The sequence below is a fragment of the Sycon ciliatum genome, chromosome 1 (genome assembly GCF_964019385.1).
Source record: "Sycon ciliatum chromosome 1, ocSycCili1.1, whole genome shotgun sequence".
Taxonomy (NCBI): Eukaryota; Metazoa; Porifera; class Calcarea; order Leucosolenida; family Sycettidae; genus Sycon; species Sycon ciliatum.
This window is the reverse complement of record NC_088643.1, coordinates 86,777,934-86,798,550: the sequence shown is the minus strand read 5'-3', so window position 1 is coordinate 86,798,550 and position 20,617 is coordinate 86,777,934. Positions and strand designations below refer to the sequence as shown.

At 48.1% G+C, this 20,617-nt stretch overlaps 3 protein-coding genes across 4 annotated transcripts in view; 1 reads left to right on the top strand and 2 right to left on the bottom strand.

Annotated features, from left to right (window-relative positions):
- Positions 1-362: 362 nt before the first annotated feature.
- LOC135806124 (alpha-adducin-like) lies at positions 363-5,932 on the bottom strand. The gene is made up of 8 exons (XM_065320276.1): positions 4,919-5,932; positions 4,087-4,317; positions 3,564-3,614; positions 3,144-3,236; positions 2,482-2,580; positions 1,864-2,073; positions 1,308-1,520; positions 363-1,022 (listed from the first exon to the last, which is right to left on the bottom strand). The coding sequence occupies exons 1-8, from the start codon at positions 5,432-5,434 to the stop codon at positions 405-407; spliced, it is 2,031 nt and encodes a 676-aa protein (XP_065176348.1). The 5' UTR covers positions 5,435-5,932; the 3' UTR covers positions 363-404.
- An 802-nt stretch (positions 5,933-6,734) lies between these two features.
- LOC135806122 (alpha-adducin-like) lies at positions 6,735-13,213 on the bottom strand. Its single transcript, XM_065320274.1, has 7 exons — positions 12,922-13,213; positions 11,073-11,303; positions 10,628-10,678; positions 10,393-10,485; positions 9,905-10,003; positions 8,623-8,796; positions 6,735-7,993 (listed from the first exon to the last, which is right to left on the bottom strand). Exons 1-7 carry the CDS (start codon positions 13,132-13,134, stop codon positions 7,943-7,945), a joined length of 912 nt encoding a protein of 303 aa, XP_065176346.1. The 5' UTR covers positions 13,135-13,213; the 3' UTR covers positions 6,735-7,942.
- A 240-nt stretch (positions 13,214-13,453) lies between these two features.
- Positions 13,454-20,617, top strand: part of LOC135806120 (uncharacterized) — an 87,537-nt gene continuing 80,373 nt past the window's right edge. For both annotated transcript variants that reach the window (XR_010551205.1, XM_065320272.1), the window contains exons 1-3: positions 13,454-13,736; positions 14,074-14,305; positions 15,905-17,053. Coding sequence is in view for 1 of the 2 variants with exons in the window: in XM_065320272.1 (XP_065176344.1) it covers positions 14,210-14,305; positions 15,905-17,053 (1,245 nt within the window). In the remaining variant the exon portion in view is untranslated. The remainder of the gene's footprint in view (positions 13,737-14,073; positions 14,306-15,904; positions 17,054-20,617) is intronic.

The following is a 20,617-nucleotide window of genomic DNA, read 5'->3' as shown; positions in this document are numbered from 1 at the left end:
AGAGTACATGAAAACCAGAGTGTGCAGCTCGGATGGGTTGCTGTCACGGCGAAATTCCGTGATTATATCATTTTAGTGATGTAGTGCGTACAAGCAGGATTCAAGCAGGTCTCTTTCTGCACAACTGCAGCTCAGTTGTACGCACTACGCCATTTCCCGCCTCAGATCTGGGCCAAATATGATGTAATCACGGAATTTCGCCGTGACAGACACCCATAGCAGAAAAGGCCCCAAGCTGCACACTCTGGTTTTCATGTACTCTTGATACAACTTGTAGTATAGGACCGGGAGTATGTTACTATGGCGATGTACTCTTGGTAGCACACAGCGTTTGTTCGTCTGTTGTAGGGGACCGTAATATCGACCAACAGGTAAAGAGCACAGCCAGCATTCTGGGTGTAGTCTTAGTTGGCGTCACCACTGCTACGGGACAGTGCCCTTGAAGCTGCCCGGCTCGTGGATATTGCTACATTTTCGGCGATCTCCGTTGTCTGATGCAGCGCATCAGAATAGCCGAGATATGTACTGGTCGGTGAGTCATCATCCTCATGGAGATCCAGATATAGGCTATCGTCTTCCAGCTGATCATCAGCTGCACCTGAGCCTCCAGGGTGTAATAGTGAATAGGCGCGATCATTTGGCAAGGGTTGATCTGTGATAGGTTGGTACCATTGCTGCTCCCGTGTCTGAGCATGTGCTGTGCCCCTCGGCTGGATGATGGCACGGGGACGTGGTGCTGCTGCTGTCGCTGATCCTGGATCTCTTGCCTGTGCAACACACTCTTGTAGTGAAGCAAGTGCGCCACCCATGGACTGTGCCACATCTACCCGCCGACTCTGCACATCGTCAGAACCAGCTGCCAGCAGCGGAGATTGGGTGACGGCGAAACGGCCAGCTGAACTTGTCGATACTCTGGTCATGTTGGATGTCGGTGCCATCTCAACTGATTGTGATTGTGCCTGAACTATTGCCGTGCTAGTGTCCAGCTGTTGATGATCACGGGTCATAGTAGTGGGTGTATGCTGTACAGATACATGTACAAAGGCACACACAAACAGCGCTAAAGACACCCTAAGTGCCTGGCACATCCGGCTCGCCACCAGTCAATTGTTCCTCACGTTCGTTTTGGCTGTCCAGGTATTCAGTCGCCCAACACGTTTCAAGTGACATTTCGTACTGCAGTGCATGTATTGGTTCGACAACGGACTTTGGCGTGTGCCTTGAAGTTAGCCTAAGCTCACAGGTAGATATTCGACAGGGCGTGGAAGTTAGACAGAGGTGGATCAACAGTGCTGTACCATACTTACCAGGTGTTGCTGCATTGCTGTTGGCTGTGCAGGCATTGCCCGTCTGTCATGGATCTGTTCACCATCAAGGAACTCCCAGGCACCGTTTTGTTGGCTACAGTCTGCCTCGGCATGATCATGCCTTTCCTGTGTTTTGCTTGACCTGGTGTAGTCAGCTTGAACACCGGCATTCACTATGCTACTTGTTCTTAGCGCCAGCCCAGTCTTGTAACCCTGGAACAAGCCAAAGTGAGAAAAAAAAAAGAAAAATTAGGAAATCGTGGAGCAGGGTCTCCTCTACCCACACCACCATGGAACCCTTTTCTTTGCTACGCCAGCATTTCCTAGGAGCAGGGAGGAAAGGCCTATGCCCGGTGCATGTCATGTGTTTGCACTATTCTGCAGGAGCAGTTCAATTGACCTCACCGCAGGCTAAGAGATTTACCTGGGATAACACTGAAATTGAAAACGCCCTGAATGTATACGACGTTTGTGCACCCACACATCTTGTCCAGGCAGGATTACTACAAATGTTACACGTGGCATCACTGAGTAGCAGATTCAGCACCGGTCATACCTTTCCATCCAGATCTCTGGCAAGCGCCTCAAATTCCAGTTCGCCAATGCTCCACTCAGGGCATGTGGAGTGATCAGGTGTAGCAACATTGCTGCTTCCTTTCATGACTAGTTGCTGTGCTGTGTGGTCGGGTATGATGAATAGTTGCTGTGCTGTGTGGTCCGGTATGATGAGCTTTTCTATCGCTACTCCACTTCCCAGGGCACACACCTGAAGAAAAATGGCAAGGTTACCACAAATAAAAATATGATGGTACTTGTATAAAATACGATGATGAAAATATGAATTGTATTGTGTACATGCAGTGATCCTAACGAGGAAGTACTACTGTGGTCCCAACGTTTCCGGGATTGGTCCTACAAAAGTTGAGTAGTGGCCGGTGGTACCACCACACTCAAATTTGCAAAAAAATGCGTTTCATTTCCACCTTAATAGCAAAATGTATCGGGTTCATAGATACGGAACCAGACAGGACAGTGTAGAGTGAGATCTAAAACAGACATTGGCTGCTACTGCTGTCACAGCACCATAATACTTCATTGTGCTAAGCACTGTCGGGTCCCCCACAGCTTTCTCGAAACTGCCATTTTGCACACATCACAATTTTATAGGGCATACCTGTGTTTCACATGCCTTCACCAGATGAAACATGTAGTAGAGTGCTTCATCGATGGTACGCCCCATGGCCACCAGTCCATGATTGTGCACGATCATTACCTAGCCAGGGCACAAGAAAATAAAGATAGAAACAGCAGTATGAACCAGATGGTAGTCCGCTGCTACATTGAATACCAGTTCATGCTGGTCCACTGTAACTGCATGTCGGATTGATTTACAAAAAAATGTATCAGAGAATAGTGCTGCATGTCATCGTTAAAGCCTCGTCAACCATTGCATCATCCTTGCCGGTAGTTCTTGGGCTCAGAATTTCCGGATGCAATGCAGCACTCCGGATATCATTTGGACGTGTACGACGTCAACTGCACTCCAAGTGGTCCAAATTGATAGCTCACTGAAAGTCGGGGTGTGCATTATACTCCGGCGGCGGCATAATGGCAAATACATAATTCTACAGTCCTGGCAATAAGCCGGGGAAAACTCAGTACCAGTGACAGTGTGATGATGCCACCAGTACTACTACATCTTCAACCCGGTCACTTAGCTAGCTTAATTGCTCGTGGTCATGGTATACAGTACTATACACCTCTGCAGATTTCACACTCAGGCCTGGCCATTGCAACAAACTGAAGCAGTGCTTCACTCCCTTGTTCGACACCTACTTTACTTGAGGAGCCCAGGTCTGTTGCTAGTTGCCGCCGTTCTCTCCCGTTGTCTGGGGTTCCACGCAATTGATGGTAAGCGACCTTGCCAACCTGGAGGAAACATTCAGAGTCCGGCTTTACTTACGGTGGTCAGGTGATGACAAAGTTTCATTACACATGAACCGTAGGAACTGGGTTGGGAAAAGGACGCAGTGATCTGCGCCTGCTAACTGTCATACTTCTGCCAAATGGGCCTGCGCTACAGAACTGAGTGTAAGGACATGAACCAACTTATGTCAACATAATAGATGCACTGATGTACAATGTCATGCACAAGTATTCATTTCCCAGTTTGTCTCTCAAACTGGGTGTGCTATGCAGTTCGATGCATTTGTAGTGATGCAGTAATGCGGCCGTATCAAGCACATCCATGCTTACAATCATAGCTTCTTGGCAAATTGGCAAGAGCCCAACTCCCATTGCCGATATCTGAACAACAGTGCAAACAGCATAAACGTCCTGAATTTGGGTCAGTTCATAAAGGGATTATCGTTCACACTCATTTGCACCAACTCCTCTGCCAGTCGGATATGCCCGACTTGATGAGTGCAAAGTTGCTCCAGTGGCCTGGTACCACGAATTATAATGAGGAGAGAATGGTTCCGACTATGATGTGTCATGGATCTCGTGGTGCCGTGAGTAATGATCAGTTTGCAACACAGGTGATATGTTCACATTGTAGCAAGGATTTTCCGCTGGGTTGTTTAGATGTCACAAAGTCTTGCCAGGCTCAGCTGTGACTTTACTACATGATTCAGTCACAGTGAGTGCAGATAGGGCACACAATCAGAACGGACAGAAGTGCAAGGAACTTCCCGGAGATGCATGCGCAAAGTGAAAAAGGTGAGAAACTTCAAAATGTGGGTGATTGGGGGGGGGGGAGGGGAGGAGGGGATCTTACCGCATTTCCAGCCGGTGTTTGCACGTGGATGACACATTGCGCATCTGGTCGAATGGAGTGTATCATCGAGTGTAGAGCAAAGCCCTTCTTATTGATTCCCAGCCTGGTCGAGCCCTCATTGATAACATTGCCTTCAGCATCAACCTTGACCAGTGAGCTGGCTGTGATCTCATCGTAACGCAGGCCATATGGATTGAGGAGAAACTCGTCTCTAGTTGAATTGATGCGGACCTACATGCACGTACAGAGAGCATGAACAAATTGAAAACAGTGACTATTACTCCACCATGGAAAACAGTGACTATTACTCCACCATGGAAGCATAAAATTAATGATTCTGGACAGACAAAGAACTTGACTGATGCCGGATTAACAATGGTTTCCATGCCCTAAAGCATACAACCTAACCACTAAGTCCACTAAAGCCATTAATTCACCTCCAATATGGGGTGATTGTGCAGATAGTTTTGTCCCATGGAGACAGCACAGCAGCACAGGCGCACACGGGGCGGATGGAGCACTAAGAGCCGAGGTCCCACGCACAGTCTGAATGATGCCGGTACGGTTGGCCTCAGCCCAGGGCAGGGTCAATGTATGCATACGCATTTGCGGTATGTTGGCACTGATCTGAAACTCGTGCTAGCATGGCTGCACCTGAACTGCTGAAGTTTTGACAGTGTACTGTTTCAATCAAGAGTTTCGTAAACCATGGTTCATGTATACATTCTGAAATTCGGACATGCGCCTAGTTTTGGGGACTGCTGTGTTTAGTTGTCTCCCCGATGACACTGGCATACAAGGTGTAATGTACTTCCTCCCAGTCGCAGCTTACCGTGATGTGGTTGTAGATGCCTTGCGACCAGCCGCATTGATCTACGATTCTGTACAGAGTGGCCAGCTTTCTCCGGGCCAGGACGTCTTCTTTGCCAAACACTTTAGATGCATTTTGATCAATGTCATCAATACAGCGTACATGCTGCTGCTGCTGCTGCTGCTGCTGCCGCACCATACTGTGCCTAGACCTCATAGATTGCTGCATACCCCTCTGGCGGGTCTTCACCTGAGGCTGTAGATCTTCACTTTCTGAAGCTGATGCATCCCTGGAATCATCAGACTCATCTTCGGAAAGTTCCAGTCCTTGATGGCCATTCTCAGCGGCAGGTCTACCACTTGGATAGCGGCGACTGACAATGTCCTCTAGATGACCACGGAACTGACTGCTCTCCAGCACAGCGCACACCCTACGCCTCTTGCTGATGCGGCTCACTTCGTGCTGCAATTGCAGGTGCTCCCTGCTTCCCTGTCTCTCCCACATCGTCTTCGAGGCAGACTTTTGCCTTGATGCCATTGTTGCCTGTTTGATGATTCTATGATTCTGAGAATCACTGACACGTGCTGCAGTGCAGGGCCTTCTTGTTGAAGCTAGCCGCAGAGGGATGAAGCGCCTGACCGCCTAGTCGCTACCGCAGTACTCGTTCAGAACCGGCATAACATGGAGCCAAGTGTTAGTTCCGAAGAGAGCACCCACCTTCTATCTGAAATGATAGCGTCCGAGATCTGGAGATAGGAGCTGAAGAAATGACAGCCACTCTTTCTTTCTCAGCTGAACGCCTCTTTTCAATCGAGGGGCAGCTGTGGCTCGCTTCCAGGGTTCCCTTCGCTTGTATCGGCCATCAGCGTAACGAAATAGGGACTGGCAACATGTGCTGGATGGATTTCCAATGCTAGTTACTCGAACTGTAGCTTTCAGGTGGAAGTAGCCACAATACCTGAAATGAATTGAAAGAGAACTGAACTTGCTTCTCTTTGACATTGGTGACATTCCAACTCAATTTTTGAAAGGTCGTTGTCGCCTAGCGCCTCTACCAAGACAGTCATACAAATGATACAATGTTATGTGCATGCCTGGCACAGCCCCTCATAGATCTACGTAGATCGTGGTAGATGTGGATCTACCATACTCCATAGTCCATACCGATTGTAGATTGCATGTACTGTAGTCCAATGCACTAATAGTAATACTAGTAGCTGTAGTAATAGACATACCGGTAGTCATGATTACAACTAGGGAGTCGTTTAACCTGATTTTAACTGGTTGGAGCTACAGTATAGTAGACTGTGCAGTATCATAATGTGACGCACTCCCTGTCTCCCTGCTCCATCCTGTTTTCGACATGACACCATCAGGCCCAAGACTCCATCTGCTGGAATCCACCAGTTGACCTGATATATCGAACTAACTAACGTTACTTGGGCAAGGTTCCGCAACAGTGATGAGCAGTTTTGGCCTGATGCCAATGCAGCTAGATTTCGCAATGGAATAGCCACATGAAAATGAAGAGAAACAGGTTTGACAAACCCGACTTTCAAGCCCCTGCCAACAGAAGTAAACACGCAGAAAGCTATGCGATACGCTCCTCGCGAGAGTGCTGTATGCTCAGGCTGTCAGGCCATGCCAAGGTTGGGCTCGGTATTCAAATGATTACCCCCCCCCCCCCTTCACTTCCCCCGTGTTACACGTATCAGTTTCAACGCTCCCCCCCCCCCCCCCCCCCTGTAGTGTAACCAACTGCAGACCCCAATGGGCGGACTGGTTTAGGATCTGAGCCTTAGCAAGGCACACTTCGAAGTAAATGCGACGTACAGTATCAAATGGGTACATCTTGCATTACGAGAACTGATGACACAATCCACTGTCCACTGTAGTGGGCAGGTACATGTACAAGCGGGTGAACAAAGGAATCACCACACATAAACCACCGGGGCAATGACTTATGTAGAACAGTGCCGGAGCTAACCAGAAACAGGAAACTATGAAACCCAGGTCAGCTGAGCTCATTGCAAACCGTGAAATGCAGACCAACAGAGTTCGTTGTGAATCATAAAACCCAGACCAGCTGAGTCCACGGAAAATGAAAGCAGGCGAGATATGATGGATAAAAAAATAAGTTAGTTTTGATAAAGTTCCTTTCATCACCATGATGAAGTGGTTCTAAAAGCTGTACATCCGGTGTCAGGATATGCCAGGCGATGCTAGAAACAGCTCAACCCGAGAACAAAGGTGAACTAATCCAGTACAAAGAATGGCCCAAACTGATGTGCTGATCTATGAGAATATAGCTATGTGAAATTATGGAATGTTGAGAAATGAAGCGGGATCTAAAAGGCAAGGAAGTAAGTTGTCTGGTTGCTCCCAAAATTATAAGCACCACGTGTAGTCTAAAACACTGTAGAGATATCGGCTAAAAGTAGGAATACGCACATCGTGTTTAACCTGGACGTACTGCCACAGGAATCCTCGGGGAAAGGAAGAGATCTGTGTTCCGGTGTTGAACAGCCTTGCATTCTCTTCAACTGTGCCCATTCAGACCAAACCAGTGTAAGTTCTCCCACACCGGAACATCCTGAGGCACTACTGAGTCGAAACCCGTCGTCCACTGAGTCCACCATGGTCCACTGAGGGACAACACAGGTGTACTGAGTCGCACAGCTGCTCAGGGCGGATAGTGGCGGATAGGCGGATAGTGGCGGATACATTAGCGGAAAGAGTCTACAGCATGCAGGCAGGTAGGAGAGAAGCTGTCTCCACTACCACCACTACCTCTACTACCACATCTTGCCAGTGGTCACAAACCCAACATAACAAAATGCTGTGCCAAACACCATGTTCAAATGTAGCATCTTACAATACCTTCACTAGTAATTTTGAAGTCCTAGGCAGGGCGGAATACTGTCCAGTCACAGCGGGTACATTTAGTAGTGTGTAGTGCTGTGTGATCACAGTAGTACTTGAAGTAAGAGGGCATCTGTTTGTAAATCACGGAGATACATTTCCAAATGTTCTGCTTCCGTCCTTTCACCGGCGTATGAGTTGTTCCGATTTCAGCTGAAGACCAGTTGCACAACCCTGGGGTACATGTTGACACAAAAGAAAAGTCAATGAATGACAGGAAGTAGTGCACACAACCCCCCCCCCCCCCCCACACACACACACACAGCGAGCAGGTATTCAGAGACAGGGGACGATGTGAAAATTAATTAAGAATACTTAGAGTATTATCAAGAGTACATAAGCACACAAGGGTAAGGAACTCTGCATCTATCTGTGGTCTCAGGCAGGGAAGTCTCAGACTGCATGATACACAGGCACCAATGCAGACACATTCTGTACAGCGGATGACAGTATATAAGCAGACTGATTCTACAACAGATAAGGTCAAGTACTACTCATTGCAGGCTAGATGTTCCTAGAGGAGCCCAGTGTGAACATCGCACTACATGGCGTGAGTTTTCACCGTTGGCTGGGCACATAGCAAGCACATGTAGAGCTGCACAGTCTTAAGAGCTGGTGTCCTCTTCATATGAACACCTACATGTACATGTACATTCATTCATCACCTAAAGCGTAATACCAGTTTGCACAATAAAAGAGTGAAGTTGTACGAGAGCCACAAACTGCCGAAAATATAACAGGAGCGCCCTTGTCCATGATGGTACCAAGTCACTTCCTAACACTTTCCTAATGCGTCAACATACCTTTCTGTGCAGCTCCCTGACAAGGGCCTCAAACTCTAGCTCTCCAATGCCCCATGAGCCAGAGCTGACTCCACCACCACCCTTGGTGACGACACGGACAACATCCTCTTGTACAGCCTTGCTAGGTACTGTCAGCTCATCAGTCATATCAGGACCAAGCTGTTGTAGATGGACCTGAATACACATACCACCGCACATATAAGCACACATAATACACAACACACAATACACAACACACAATACACAACACACAATACACACACAATACACAATACACAATACACAACACACAATACACAACACACAATACACAACACACAACACACAATACACACACAATACACAACACACAATACACAACACACAACACACAACACACAATACACAATACACAACACACAATACACAATACACAACACACAATACACAACACACAACACACAATACACAATACACAATACACACACAATACACAACACACAACACACAATACACACACAATACACACACAATACACAATACACAACACACAATACACACACAATACACACACAATACACACACAATACACAATACACAACACACAACACACAATACACACACAATACACACACAATACACAATACACAACACACAATACACACACAATACACACACAATACACACACAATACACAATACACAACACACAACACACAATACACACACAATACACAATACACACACAATACACAATACACACACAATACACAATACACAACACACAATACACAACACACAACACACAACACACAATACACAACACACAACACACAATACATAACACACAACACACAACACACAACACGGACACAATAATATGACATGCGGTCAGTTGTGTAACTATCCAGCAAACTTGGTATACAAACTACGCACAAACGGACCATTTCTCCCTTTGTGCAACAGAGACCACTATAGGGTACGCTCACATGGCAAGCAAAATCAGTGACTGCAGGAAAGGAAAAGGCACGAATTTGACAGGAGAATCATCACACGCTCACGTGGAATGGTTCCTTGAAAAACCGCGCGAGAAAGCTATCTGATTTCCAGTGGCTGGAAAGAAAAATTGGCTACACACATCACTTTCACAAAGAAACGTTTCTGTACCTGAGAGCTTACATACCATGCGAGCGCAACTTAAAGTCACATCACATTGCAGCAACACAAAGGTGAAAACAAACACATAAAACAAAAGAAGGAAAATCTCTCAGCACATTGGAACAGCAACACACACTTGTTCTTACTTGCACTTGGCAGGCCTTCACCACATTATAGATATAATGAAGTGCTTCTTCGATTGTCCTACCCATAGCTACAAGTCCATGGTTTCGCAGGATCATCACCTACAACAGCAGTACAGAAAATATAGGAACGAACAAAAACACATCCACTATGAGAATAAACAAAGACATAAGGCGCTCCTGGAAATGAGACACACTCGACCTCCCCGTATCTGAACTGTTCTACCAACCTGATGGTCTCTAGTCCACGCCAATTTGTTATAACGTTACTGTATTAGACGCTACTGGACGCTGTTTCCGGGTTAAAACGTAGCAAGCCTCACAAAGTCTATAAGTACACAACTTGAATGTACTTCGAAGTAGTCCTGGGGTACGGACGATTCCTAGTACGGATATGCCCAGTCCCATGTAGGCCAGGAAGTTCAAGTGTACTTGGAAGTACAATAACAAAGAATCTTGTGTTGGAGAAGGCAAGGCACACTCAGACATACCATGTTCTTAGGTCCCAGGTCATCAATTATCTTTTGCCGTTCAGCCTCGTCCACAAAAATCCCGTTGTAATCATGGTAGCTGACTTCACCAACCTGTAGAAGAAAAGGCAAGAAGCCAATTCACGGAGATCAGGACGCTGGATGCAGTGCATAGCTGGTCGAAGCACTCTTCATAATGCCGAGGCTTACACACAGCGGCCCAGGATAAGACTGAAGAAGATACGGCAAGACTCACAATCATTGCCTCTTGGCTGATGGGCAGAAGTCCTCTTTTCATTGCTGATACCTGAACATCGGATATAGAACAGAACAAACACCAGCACAACATGTGAACAATTCAACTCAACACAGTCGCTGACACCAGGACACGGCGTGACTGCCACATACATAATACAGTGTAGAACACTCCAGGTCCATCTCAATATGGTGAGTAGAGAGACTGGCCATGATCTCGTCCAGTCTATTCAACACGGCAGTTCGGTGTGCAAAGCGCACTGGCAATCAGCTTCCAGGCCAGGTGTTATGCCAGGACCATGGTCACTCACTCTCCCACTTTACATGTACAGTGTGCAATGTCCACTTACTGAGAACAGTGTCGTTGCAATTATACACATGAATAAGTTACTGTAGTTATCTTCTAAATATGTTTTCTTCTTCTTCACAAAGTGGTATGCACGTACCGCTGCTCCAACATCGGTGTGGACATGAATGACACACTGCACGTCCGGCCGGCCAGCGTGTACAGCTGAGTGCAGCGTGTACCCGGCCTTACTGATACCCAGCTGTGTGCAGCCCTCGTCAAGGATTGCGCCATCACCATCAACCTTGACCAGGGAGCCAGCCGTGATTTCGTTGTAGTGAAAGCCAAACGGATTAATCAAGAACTCGTCACTGCCTGGCGAAACACGCACCTTCACACACGCACGCACGCACACGCACACACACCACACAAAAGCACAATGCAGAAGACTTTGCTGAAGAGCTATATACACTCAGTCCTCTCATATCCGGTCCCCTTCTGAGTAGTAGTTTTTTTACTACTACATGTATATGTATACTAGTCCAAGTGTGCACCAGGTAGTTCTTTACACATTGCCTGACAATATGATGAATCACATGGTAAACATACCAGTATGTACAGTCTTCTGAGTTACGAACATTCTTTGGTCCCAAGGTGGACGGCTAAGAGATGGGTGTGTGTATAATACAACACAGTCTACATTATACTATAGCTTAGCTCAGGTGATTACAGTTGGGCACTGACCAGTGCAACAACAATGAAAGATTATGATGATTGTAGCATTTCACAAGGTGGAGGACGCACTGCGAGGAATAGTGCTCCTGACTACAACCAGAGACCGGTTGGCAGGACCTCGGTCTTGCGGTCTCTTGTCATAGTTGGGAGCACTGTTCCTTACAATGTGTCCTCCACCTTGTGAAATACTGTCATCACCATACCTCGTAAAACTCACAAGCAAGGCTTACATCTACCTAACAATGAGAGATGTAACCTTGTACCCACAGGTGGTCTTAGAATAGCCCTTCGCTCCCCAAAGGGCTTGATTTACAACTGGGAAAACAGGGTCCACCCATTCTTCCCTTGTATTTTTCATGCAAGTACAGTAACCTAGCCAGGATGACGAGAGCAAGAATCTAAGTTCTTCTGTGCAGGGAGTATGTCACGATGTGTGGTTTTACACCACTCACCAGCGATGAAATAAAGGCAGGGGTGTCGGACACGGTACGGTCACTACGGTATTGACCGCACCACTTTTTGCCCTAGGGGTACCCCCGCGAATCAATAAAATGCACTGATCTGGGCTCTAAATTTCCAAAACTTTTCGGCTCAGCTACCCCTCCCCCACGAGTAAATTGTACTTGATATGGCTGAAAGTACCACATTAAAATACCTTCCGATGCCCCCGAAGGGCCTAAACGGGTATGCGTGTGTGTCCAAGCAGTTTGAAGGTTGCCATCCCAGCACAAGCTACGATGTCTACAGTGCATTTCAAAACTATAGACGCGTAGGGTTTTTGAAATATTTCAAATTTGGCTGGAAATTTTTGAGAATAGTTTTCGGAATATTGCTCAGGATCGCTCCACAATTACTCTCATATAGTTTCTAACGGATTGGATAACAGACGCCCAATTTGGAAAAATTTATGCACAAAGTGATCACAGATTTTATGTGGTATAGATGCTGGCATAACGGTTTTTGCCTAGGTACGCGTCTATAGTTTTGAAATGGACTGTAGTATAGCTTGTTTGCTGTATCACTTTGGTGACAGGCATGCACGCTTGTGCGTGCGTACGTGTGTGTGTGTGGTGTGTGTACGTGTGTGGTGTGTGTACGTGTGTGCATGTGAAGGCTTCAACTAAATGCAGATCTGCACGTGCAAAATTCTTGGTGCATAATTAATTATACTGACTTGATCAGCAAAAAGGTACTGAATCGAAGTTATTGAGAAATACAAATACGAAACCTTTTGACAAGCTTTCCTGGACTATGAAGCTAGCTTCAATGCGTACCGTTATGTGATTGTAAATACCTTGTGTCCAGCCCAAATGATCCATGATACGGTACAGTGTAGCTAGCTTCCTCCTAAGCAATATTTCCCCCTCACTGTATTTCTGAGTAACAGATTTGGACTGGGTTTCAAGATCATCGACAGGAATAGTGCTTCCAGCGGCCGAGGAGTTGCACAGTTCTCCTGTCCCCCGAATCATACTGCACGTATTCATAATTAACAGACCTGTACACTACAACTAATTGTTGAGAAACTCCATTCGTGTAAACTCATTTGAAGTGACTCTTGCTCATATTCATAATGATCACTGATAAACAGTGTCAGTGATGCAGATGATTGATCGTGTTGCAAAACAGGAAGTACAATCATGTCATTGTCATTGTACGTAGTAAAATACCAACTCCGCGATCCGTGAGAACCATGGTAACATGAACCACGCGGGTGCAGCGCCAGGTGACGCGGTGAACCAAGTGAACTTTTCAAAAGCAGCTGAAATGTGAACCGAGAAGTCCGCTGCTTCAAAGTCCAATGACAGGACAGAGAGTGAAACAACAATAATGCTATGAAGTATGATTGAAGATAAGTGCCATACCATTTTGACTTTGGCTCTGGCCTGAGCTTACTCAAACATCTGTTTGTCTCGCCTCTCCGATGTGAAGACGATTTTCATCCACCTGCTCTCGGAACTCTTAGTCTTAGGCCAGTGTGGGAATCATTTTACATAACGTGGCTGGCTTGGAAAGCTGCAAGTAAATAGTTCGAGTGCAAACGCCCTCTTCAGGCTCTTGCAACATGATGTGCACCTCATACGAAGAGGTGAAGCCTAATTTTGGAAACGTTACCACTACCAGATCTGTGTTTTGTCAATGAAAAGTTTGTTGAAGCAGTCGGTGCGATGCGGCTATGGCTTGAACGGTGTCGAAGTAATCTGTATAAATTTTGTTTCCAGTAGTGCATGGCTGCGAGAATATCTGACAATCATGTGCGTGCACTTTATTAGGTCCCATATTATTTCCAGTACATTCATTATGTAGGTTTGTTTGGACTCGAAGCTGCTCAGTATAGTCATGCTCTCAGTATAATTATGCATTATTAGGCATTATTATGCATGCTAGCAGGAGTGTACACTGGTACCTGTATTGTTTGATTATAGATGGCGGATGTGTGACAGAGCAACTTCAATCTCCACCCAGACCTGATTAAAGTCACGTGCGGCGTACTCCAGCGTGTACCGTCAACAAGCGTTCAAATTCTACCGATATTTGTATGACTCACGAAGCCTGATTGCAATGGACCGGCCACCACAGGCTGAGAAGCGGCAGAAGCAGCAGCATGGCGCACGTGCACCTGCTAGCCACCGCCAGCACGGTAGCAGAGCTCCACAGGTTAGTCACTGGGCCCTGCGTTGCTGTTGACAATTCTATTGAAATGTTGTAATCATGGGATGGTTCCGTAATGCTGGTTTAGTACCCCCCTCCCCCCCCCCCCCTCTCTCTCTCTCTCTTCTTGTAGATGAATTCCAAATGTGCATGCACAGGAGAGCTCTCGTTATCCGGGCCCATTAGGACCAGGTACATTGGGACCAGGTACAGCCGGCAACTAGGAATTGCCCACAGCCCAGAGCATGCATAATTATAGTTTACATTCAGGTAGTCACCATTTACCAATCAATATTATTGGTCTGAACTCGGATGGTGACTGGGCCAGTAATAATTCTATGTAAGAAGAAAGGCAAATTAGTATGAGTTATGATTAACGGCCCACCAATGTAAACAGGTTATATACAGTCAGCGAGTGTGAAGGCACAGACTGCCAGGGAGTACAGTACTGTCGGACGCCGAAGAACATAGTACCGAAGAAAGACCAGGCTAGAATTTCACCAAGCACAGCTTACCAAATTACCAATGTATACACGGTGACTCAACCGTGCATAGACTGTAATACATGAAAATAAAAAACGGCCTAGGCTAGGAGGCTGAGCCCTCAGTTCTTCGGCGAGCGGCAGTACTGTACGGAGATATTTTCATCGACCTAACACCTAGCTCTAACACATCTCCAAAGCACAAAGCAACAATCTAGGCTCGGGTTGGAAGGTTGTTGGTTTGCGCTTTGGAGATGTGTTAGAGCTAGGTGTCAAGTCGTTTTTAATGTCTCTCAGTACTCCCTACTGTATCTGTTTAGTGTCTCTCAGTACTCCCTACTGTATCTGTTTAGTGTCTCTCAGTACTCCCTACTGTATCTGTTTAGTGTCTCTCAGTACTCCCTACTGTATCTGTTTAGTGTCTCTCAGTACTCCCTACTGTATCTGTTTAGTGTCTCTCAGTACTCCCTACTGTATCTGTTTAGTGTCTCTCAGTACTCCCTATCTGTTTAGTGCGGCTAGTCGTCACACTATCTGACTGTATGTACTCTGGTTACTGTAAACCAGCCAGTATTCTAACGAGGCGCATATACTAGTATAACGATTTCCCAAAATTGACTAGTTTACGTGTACCAAAGGTAACGATTTTCACTCATTCTCAACGCTCAATAGGACAGTATATGTATCGATTTCTGTACAACGATTTCTATTTTAACGACAGATTTCTACTCGTTAACTTGTTAGAGTTAGCACTTCGTTATATATATGGCTTTTACAGTACATCGGTTGACTATTAGCCATAACTCGTACCAATTTGTCTTTTCTTTTATCTAGAACTTTGTTGGTGCCACTGTTCCTTTGAAAAGCCAATGTTTTGTGGTCTGACGCAAAGGGCCCAGAAGTACATCTAGTGGCTGGGAGTGTCTTGGATCTAAGGGAGTCTGGATCAATGGAGGTTTACTATGTGTGTTCCAACAGGGTTTGGTGATTGACTTGTCCGGCCTCTAAAGACAGGTTGTCTCCTATTGCAGTGGTCTCTTTGACAGGTTTTACTGTAGCGGCCTGTCATTATCCAACTATATGTGTGGACTCTGTGTTATTTTTTATAATTTTTCTCTGCTAGATCATCAAGACTAACCCAATGCCGGCTTCCCACAGCACTGCCAGACTTCGGAGTGCTCCAAAGCTGGCTATCACTGCGAAATCATCTACGGCGGGAGTGGCTCCTGTCGGGAAACGGAAAGCGCCTGTGAAGCCATTCTCTACACTTGCGCGGGAAACGGAGACTGCAGAAGCGACGGCAGCACCAATTGTCACATCTCTTGCACGGTGTAGTGCGGAAGACAGCTCAAGTAATGTCAAGAATGTGTCAGATGATGTCAAGAATGAGCCAGATGATGATGTCAGGGCAGACTTGAATGACATCAGACCTGAGCCAGACCTTGTCGCAATTGAATCAACGGATGGCAAAGGCGAATCTGACCATACAGGTCCAGCGTCAGCTGCGAGCGCACCTTCCCAGAGTGTTCTAGCCTTCATCGCTTCTGAAATTATGAGCCTGTCTGCTACGCCATCCTCTGTAGGGGGTACAGGCTCCTCCAGTCAGAACTCGAACAGCAGCATAACACCACCTGCATCCAACAGTAGCGTGGACAATTCTCAAGTTGTGGAGTCCAGTGCTGATCTTTCCACTGCAATGGCTCCTGGTGAGGCCATGGCTGAAGATGCTGGGGAGGCTAGCACTCCACTGTTGCTTGACGAGCAGAACGCAGCAGCTACACCGAGTGACTTGATTATCGGCGAAGAGTGGTCTGATGCAAGCACACCTATTCAAGCGGACGAGAGTGCCACAAGTGCGGACATACTACTCAAGAGTAAGACTGGACAAGACGAGGGCCTTGGGTCCCAGCGTGAACCATCGCATGAGAAGTCAATATCTGGCAATGCGAGTGACGTGCCTACATGCATGCCAGCTGACAGGCGAGTCCACTTCTCTCCAAGTGAACAAGTTGAACTCAAGGACATTGAACGTATGCAAGTAAAGCCTAGGGAAAAAGCCAAGTACAATGATTATCTCATCTCCCAGCATGAATATGATGCTGTTGTGCAGAAGGCCAGCCGAAAGAAGCAGATACAGGAGGAGTTTGCGGCACTGAGAAACAAGATGAAAGCCGATAATAGCCGGAAAGACATTCTGAGAGTAACTTGTCGCAGGGCCCCTACTCAATTCAAGGTGCTCTCAGCTGTGCAGAAACTAGAACCGAAAACACGTGTAAGTGCTGTTCATGTGATGTGTATGCACAATAAATGTGGCATCTATCCTTGAAATGACAAGCCCCCCCCCCTTACCCTCTGCTGATGTCAGAATGAAGGCTAAGTCCTAAGTCAGTTTAGAGAACCATTATCGTATCTGTTGTGTCATGTACTGACATAAGGAAGTCCTTTATTTTACAGACAGATGAGTGTAGATATAGTGAAGAGTCAGGGAGGCCATGCCCAGCAGAGCATGGTATCGTGCGTAGCACGGGGGTAGTGAGAGGTCACGTACCGTCTATACATGGCGACAGACAGGGGAAGGACTATGCCGTGAATGGGTGAAAGGATAACATGGTACAGGATAGGACATCTCCCCTTTTTGAAAAAAAATTGAAGAGAGCAAAAACACAACAGCTGGGGAAAAAAAACTGTTATAGAGCAAAGGCAAGACAGATACATGTACGGGTTGTAAATAGCCGGGCGCATAGAACAGAACTATTCAATGTGCGGGAGAGCAATAGCAATAGCATGAAGCCAGAGAGAGTTACATGGTAGCGATCAATCTCTGCGGTGGCTGGATGTTGCGAGCACGCAGAGTTGGCTGTGACGTAGGCACAGGCTGTTGTTGCGGGACTAGCGCGGCCGGTGGTACTGCTGGCACCGGTCCGGGAGGAGTCACTGGCTGGAGCAACTTCACTGCACGACGGTTTCGGCGCAGAAGACCGGATGAGGTGGCGATGTTGTAGGAGCGATCGGTGAGTTGCTCAACCACTGTACCCTCGCGCTTGTCGTCGACCCACACTTTCGCTCCCAGTGGCAGAGGGGAGAGCGACTTGGCTGCGAAGCGTTGATCGAAGTGATCTTCTTGACGATGCTTAGCCTCCTGCTCCTTGGCCCGGAGAGCGGTGATGTCTGGCCAGGAGGGTTGCAGGAGATCAGGTGGGCACGGAAGATTGGTGCGGAGCCTGCGGCCGTACAAGAGTTCGGCGGGCGAATAGCCGTTGACCAGGGGTGTGGAGCGATACGCTAGGAGGGACTGCTGTAGATCACCTGGCGCACGGATGAGTCGTTTGGCAGTCTGCTCGGCGCGTTCTGCTTCTCCGTTGCTTTGAGGATGCTTCGGGCTGCTGGTCCGATGCGTGATGTTGCACGATGACATAAACTGTGCAAAGGCGTCGGAAGCGAACTGTGGCCCGTTATCGCTGACGAAGATGTCCGGATAGCCGTGGACAGCAAATATGCTCTTCAGATGAGTATGACGGCCCGTGACGTAGTCGATGAGAGACAAGCGACATCAATGTAACGGGAGAAATAGTCGACGGTAATCAGGTACTGGCGGCCGTCGACATCACAGAGATCCGATGCGATACGCTGCCACGGACACTCGGGGAACGGAGCTGTCTGAAGAGGCTCTGGAGACTGATGATGCTGCTTGGTACAGGTAGTGCACTTGGCGACGTACGCCTCGATGTCGGCAGAGATACCTGGCCACCACGACGAGAAGCGGGCACGGGCTTTACTCTTCGTGACACCTTGGTGACCATCGTGCAGCTTCTGGAGGATCTCAGGCTGTAGCACGGACGGAACAACCAGGCGAAAGCCGTGGCACAAGACACCTTGCATGTGAGACAACTGGCCTCGCTCACGATGGAACGGCTTGATGTCGTCAGGGACGGTAGCAGGCCAGCCATGGATGACGTAGCGCATCACACTGGATAACACGGGATCTTCAGACGTAGCCTTGGCTAGGTCGGCGAGAACGGATGGACTCGTGAGATCTTCGGCAGTGGTTGATAAAACCATGCCGATGTCGTCTTGCAGAACGTTGTCAACTGATGCCGATGCTGGCGCTCGTGAGAGCGTGTCGGCCACCACCAGATCCTTGCCGGGAACGTGTATGGCATGGACTTCGTACCGGAGGAAGCGGAGCAGCATTCGTTGGCATCGGATGGGAACCTTGTCCAGGTCTCTGGTGTTGATCAGTGGCACAAGGGGCTTGAGGTCCGTCTGCACGATGAACCTGGGAGCGCCGAAGAGGTACTGGTCTAGCCTCTCGCACGTCCACACCGCTGCGAGGCATTCCTTTTCGATCTGCGCGTAGCCTTGTTCGGTCTTGGTCAGGGAACGGGAGGCGTAGGCCACTGGGCGCCAGTCGCCATCGTGCTTCCGGAGCAGAACACCACCAATGCCATAGCTGCTAGCATCTGCACTGACCATGATGGGACACTTGGGGTCATAGTGCACTAAGCACGGGGCTGAAACGACGAGCTCTTTCAGCCGACGGAATGCGTCCTGCTGCGGGGAGTTCCAGAACCAATCAGTGTCGGTGTGCAGGAGCTGACGGAGGGGCGCTGAGATCGTAGCCAATTCCGGGATGAATCTGGCGACGTATGTGAACAGACCCAAGGCACGGCGGACCTCAGGAACATTCGTAGGCTCTTTGAGGTCTTCAATGGCGGAGACTTTGCTGGGGTCGGGTTTCACACCGTACCCGCTGACGGTGTGTCCCAGGTACTTGACTGACGACTGCTTGAGGTGGCATTTATCGGGGTTTAGAGTGATGCCGGCGTCGGCAAGGACCTGGCGCGTTGTGTCCAGCCGGTGGTCGTGTTCAGCTTCGTTAGCGGTGTGGACCAGAAGGTCGTCCATGAATACCTCAGAACCTTTGACGTGGGACAGGAAATCCTGCAGGCGTCGCTGGAAGATTTCCGGTGCAGAGGTTATACCGAATGGCATCCGGAGGAATCGGAACCGACCCACAGGCGTGATGAACGTGGTCAGCTTGGATGCAGACTCCGTGAGAGGCACTTGCCAGAAGCCACTGTTGGCATCCAGCGTGGAAAAGACAGTAGATCCGGCGAGCCTAGCCAGTGTGTCCTCAACTGTCGGAAGAGGAAAGTGCTCGCGCTTCACGTTGCCGTTCAGCTTCTTTAGGTCTACGCAGATCCGTACACGACCATTAGGTTTACGAACCAGCACCATGGGAGAGCACCAGTCAGAGGGACCCGTTTCCCGGACGATGATGCCCATTTCCTCCATACGTGCGAGCTCTTCTGTGACCTTGTCCTGTAGAGGCAGAGGCACACGGCGGGCAACACCACAGTGGTACGGCGTGGCGTCGTCCACGAGCTTGATATCAGCTGGGGGCCCAACCATACAACCGATGGGCTGTGCTGGCTTGCTGGTACATGATTCTGCTGCATCTAACCTCTGGATCAGGCGAAGTCGGAGGCAGTCTCTGCGACTCAACAGGTTGGTAGATCCAGGACCATCTATAACTACGATCTCCATAGAGAACAGTTCACTCTTGTGCATGGTGTCTGCAGTGAACTGACCCTTGATGGATAGAGGTGCACCAGATGGACCGAGGAGTTTGGTAGTGGATGGGGTGAGTACAGGGCGTTGTACGAGATTCTGATACGTGGAGTGCGTGATACATGATACATCTGCACCTGTGTCGATCTTGAATATCAAATTTGTCGAGCAAACAGGCAGACTTACTGACCAGGAGTCGGTGGACTGGGAAGGACTGGCGTTGGATGACAGCTCTGCAACACCACCCATGAATGGCGACGGGGAC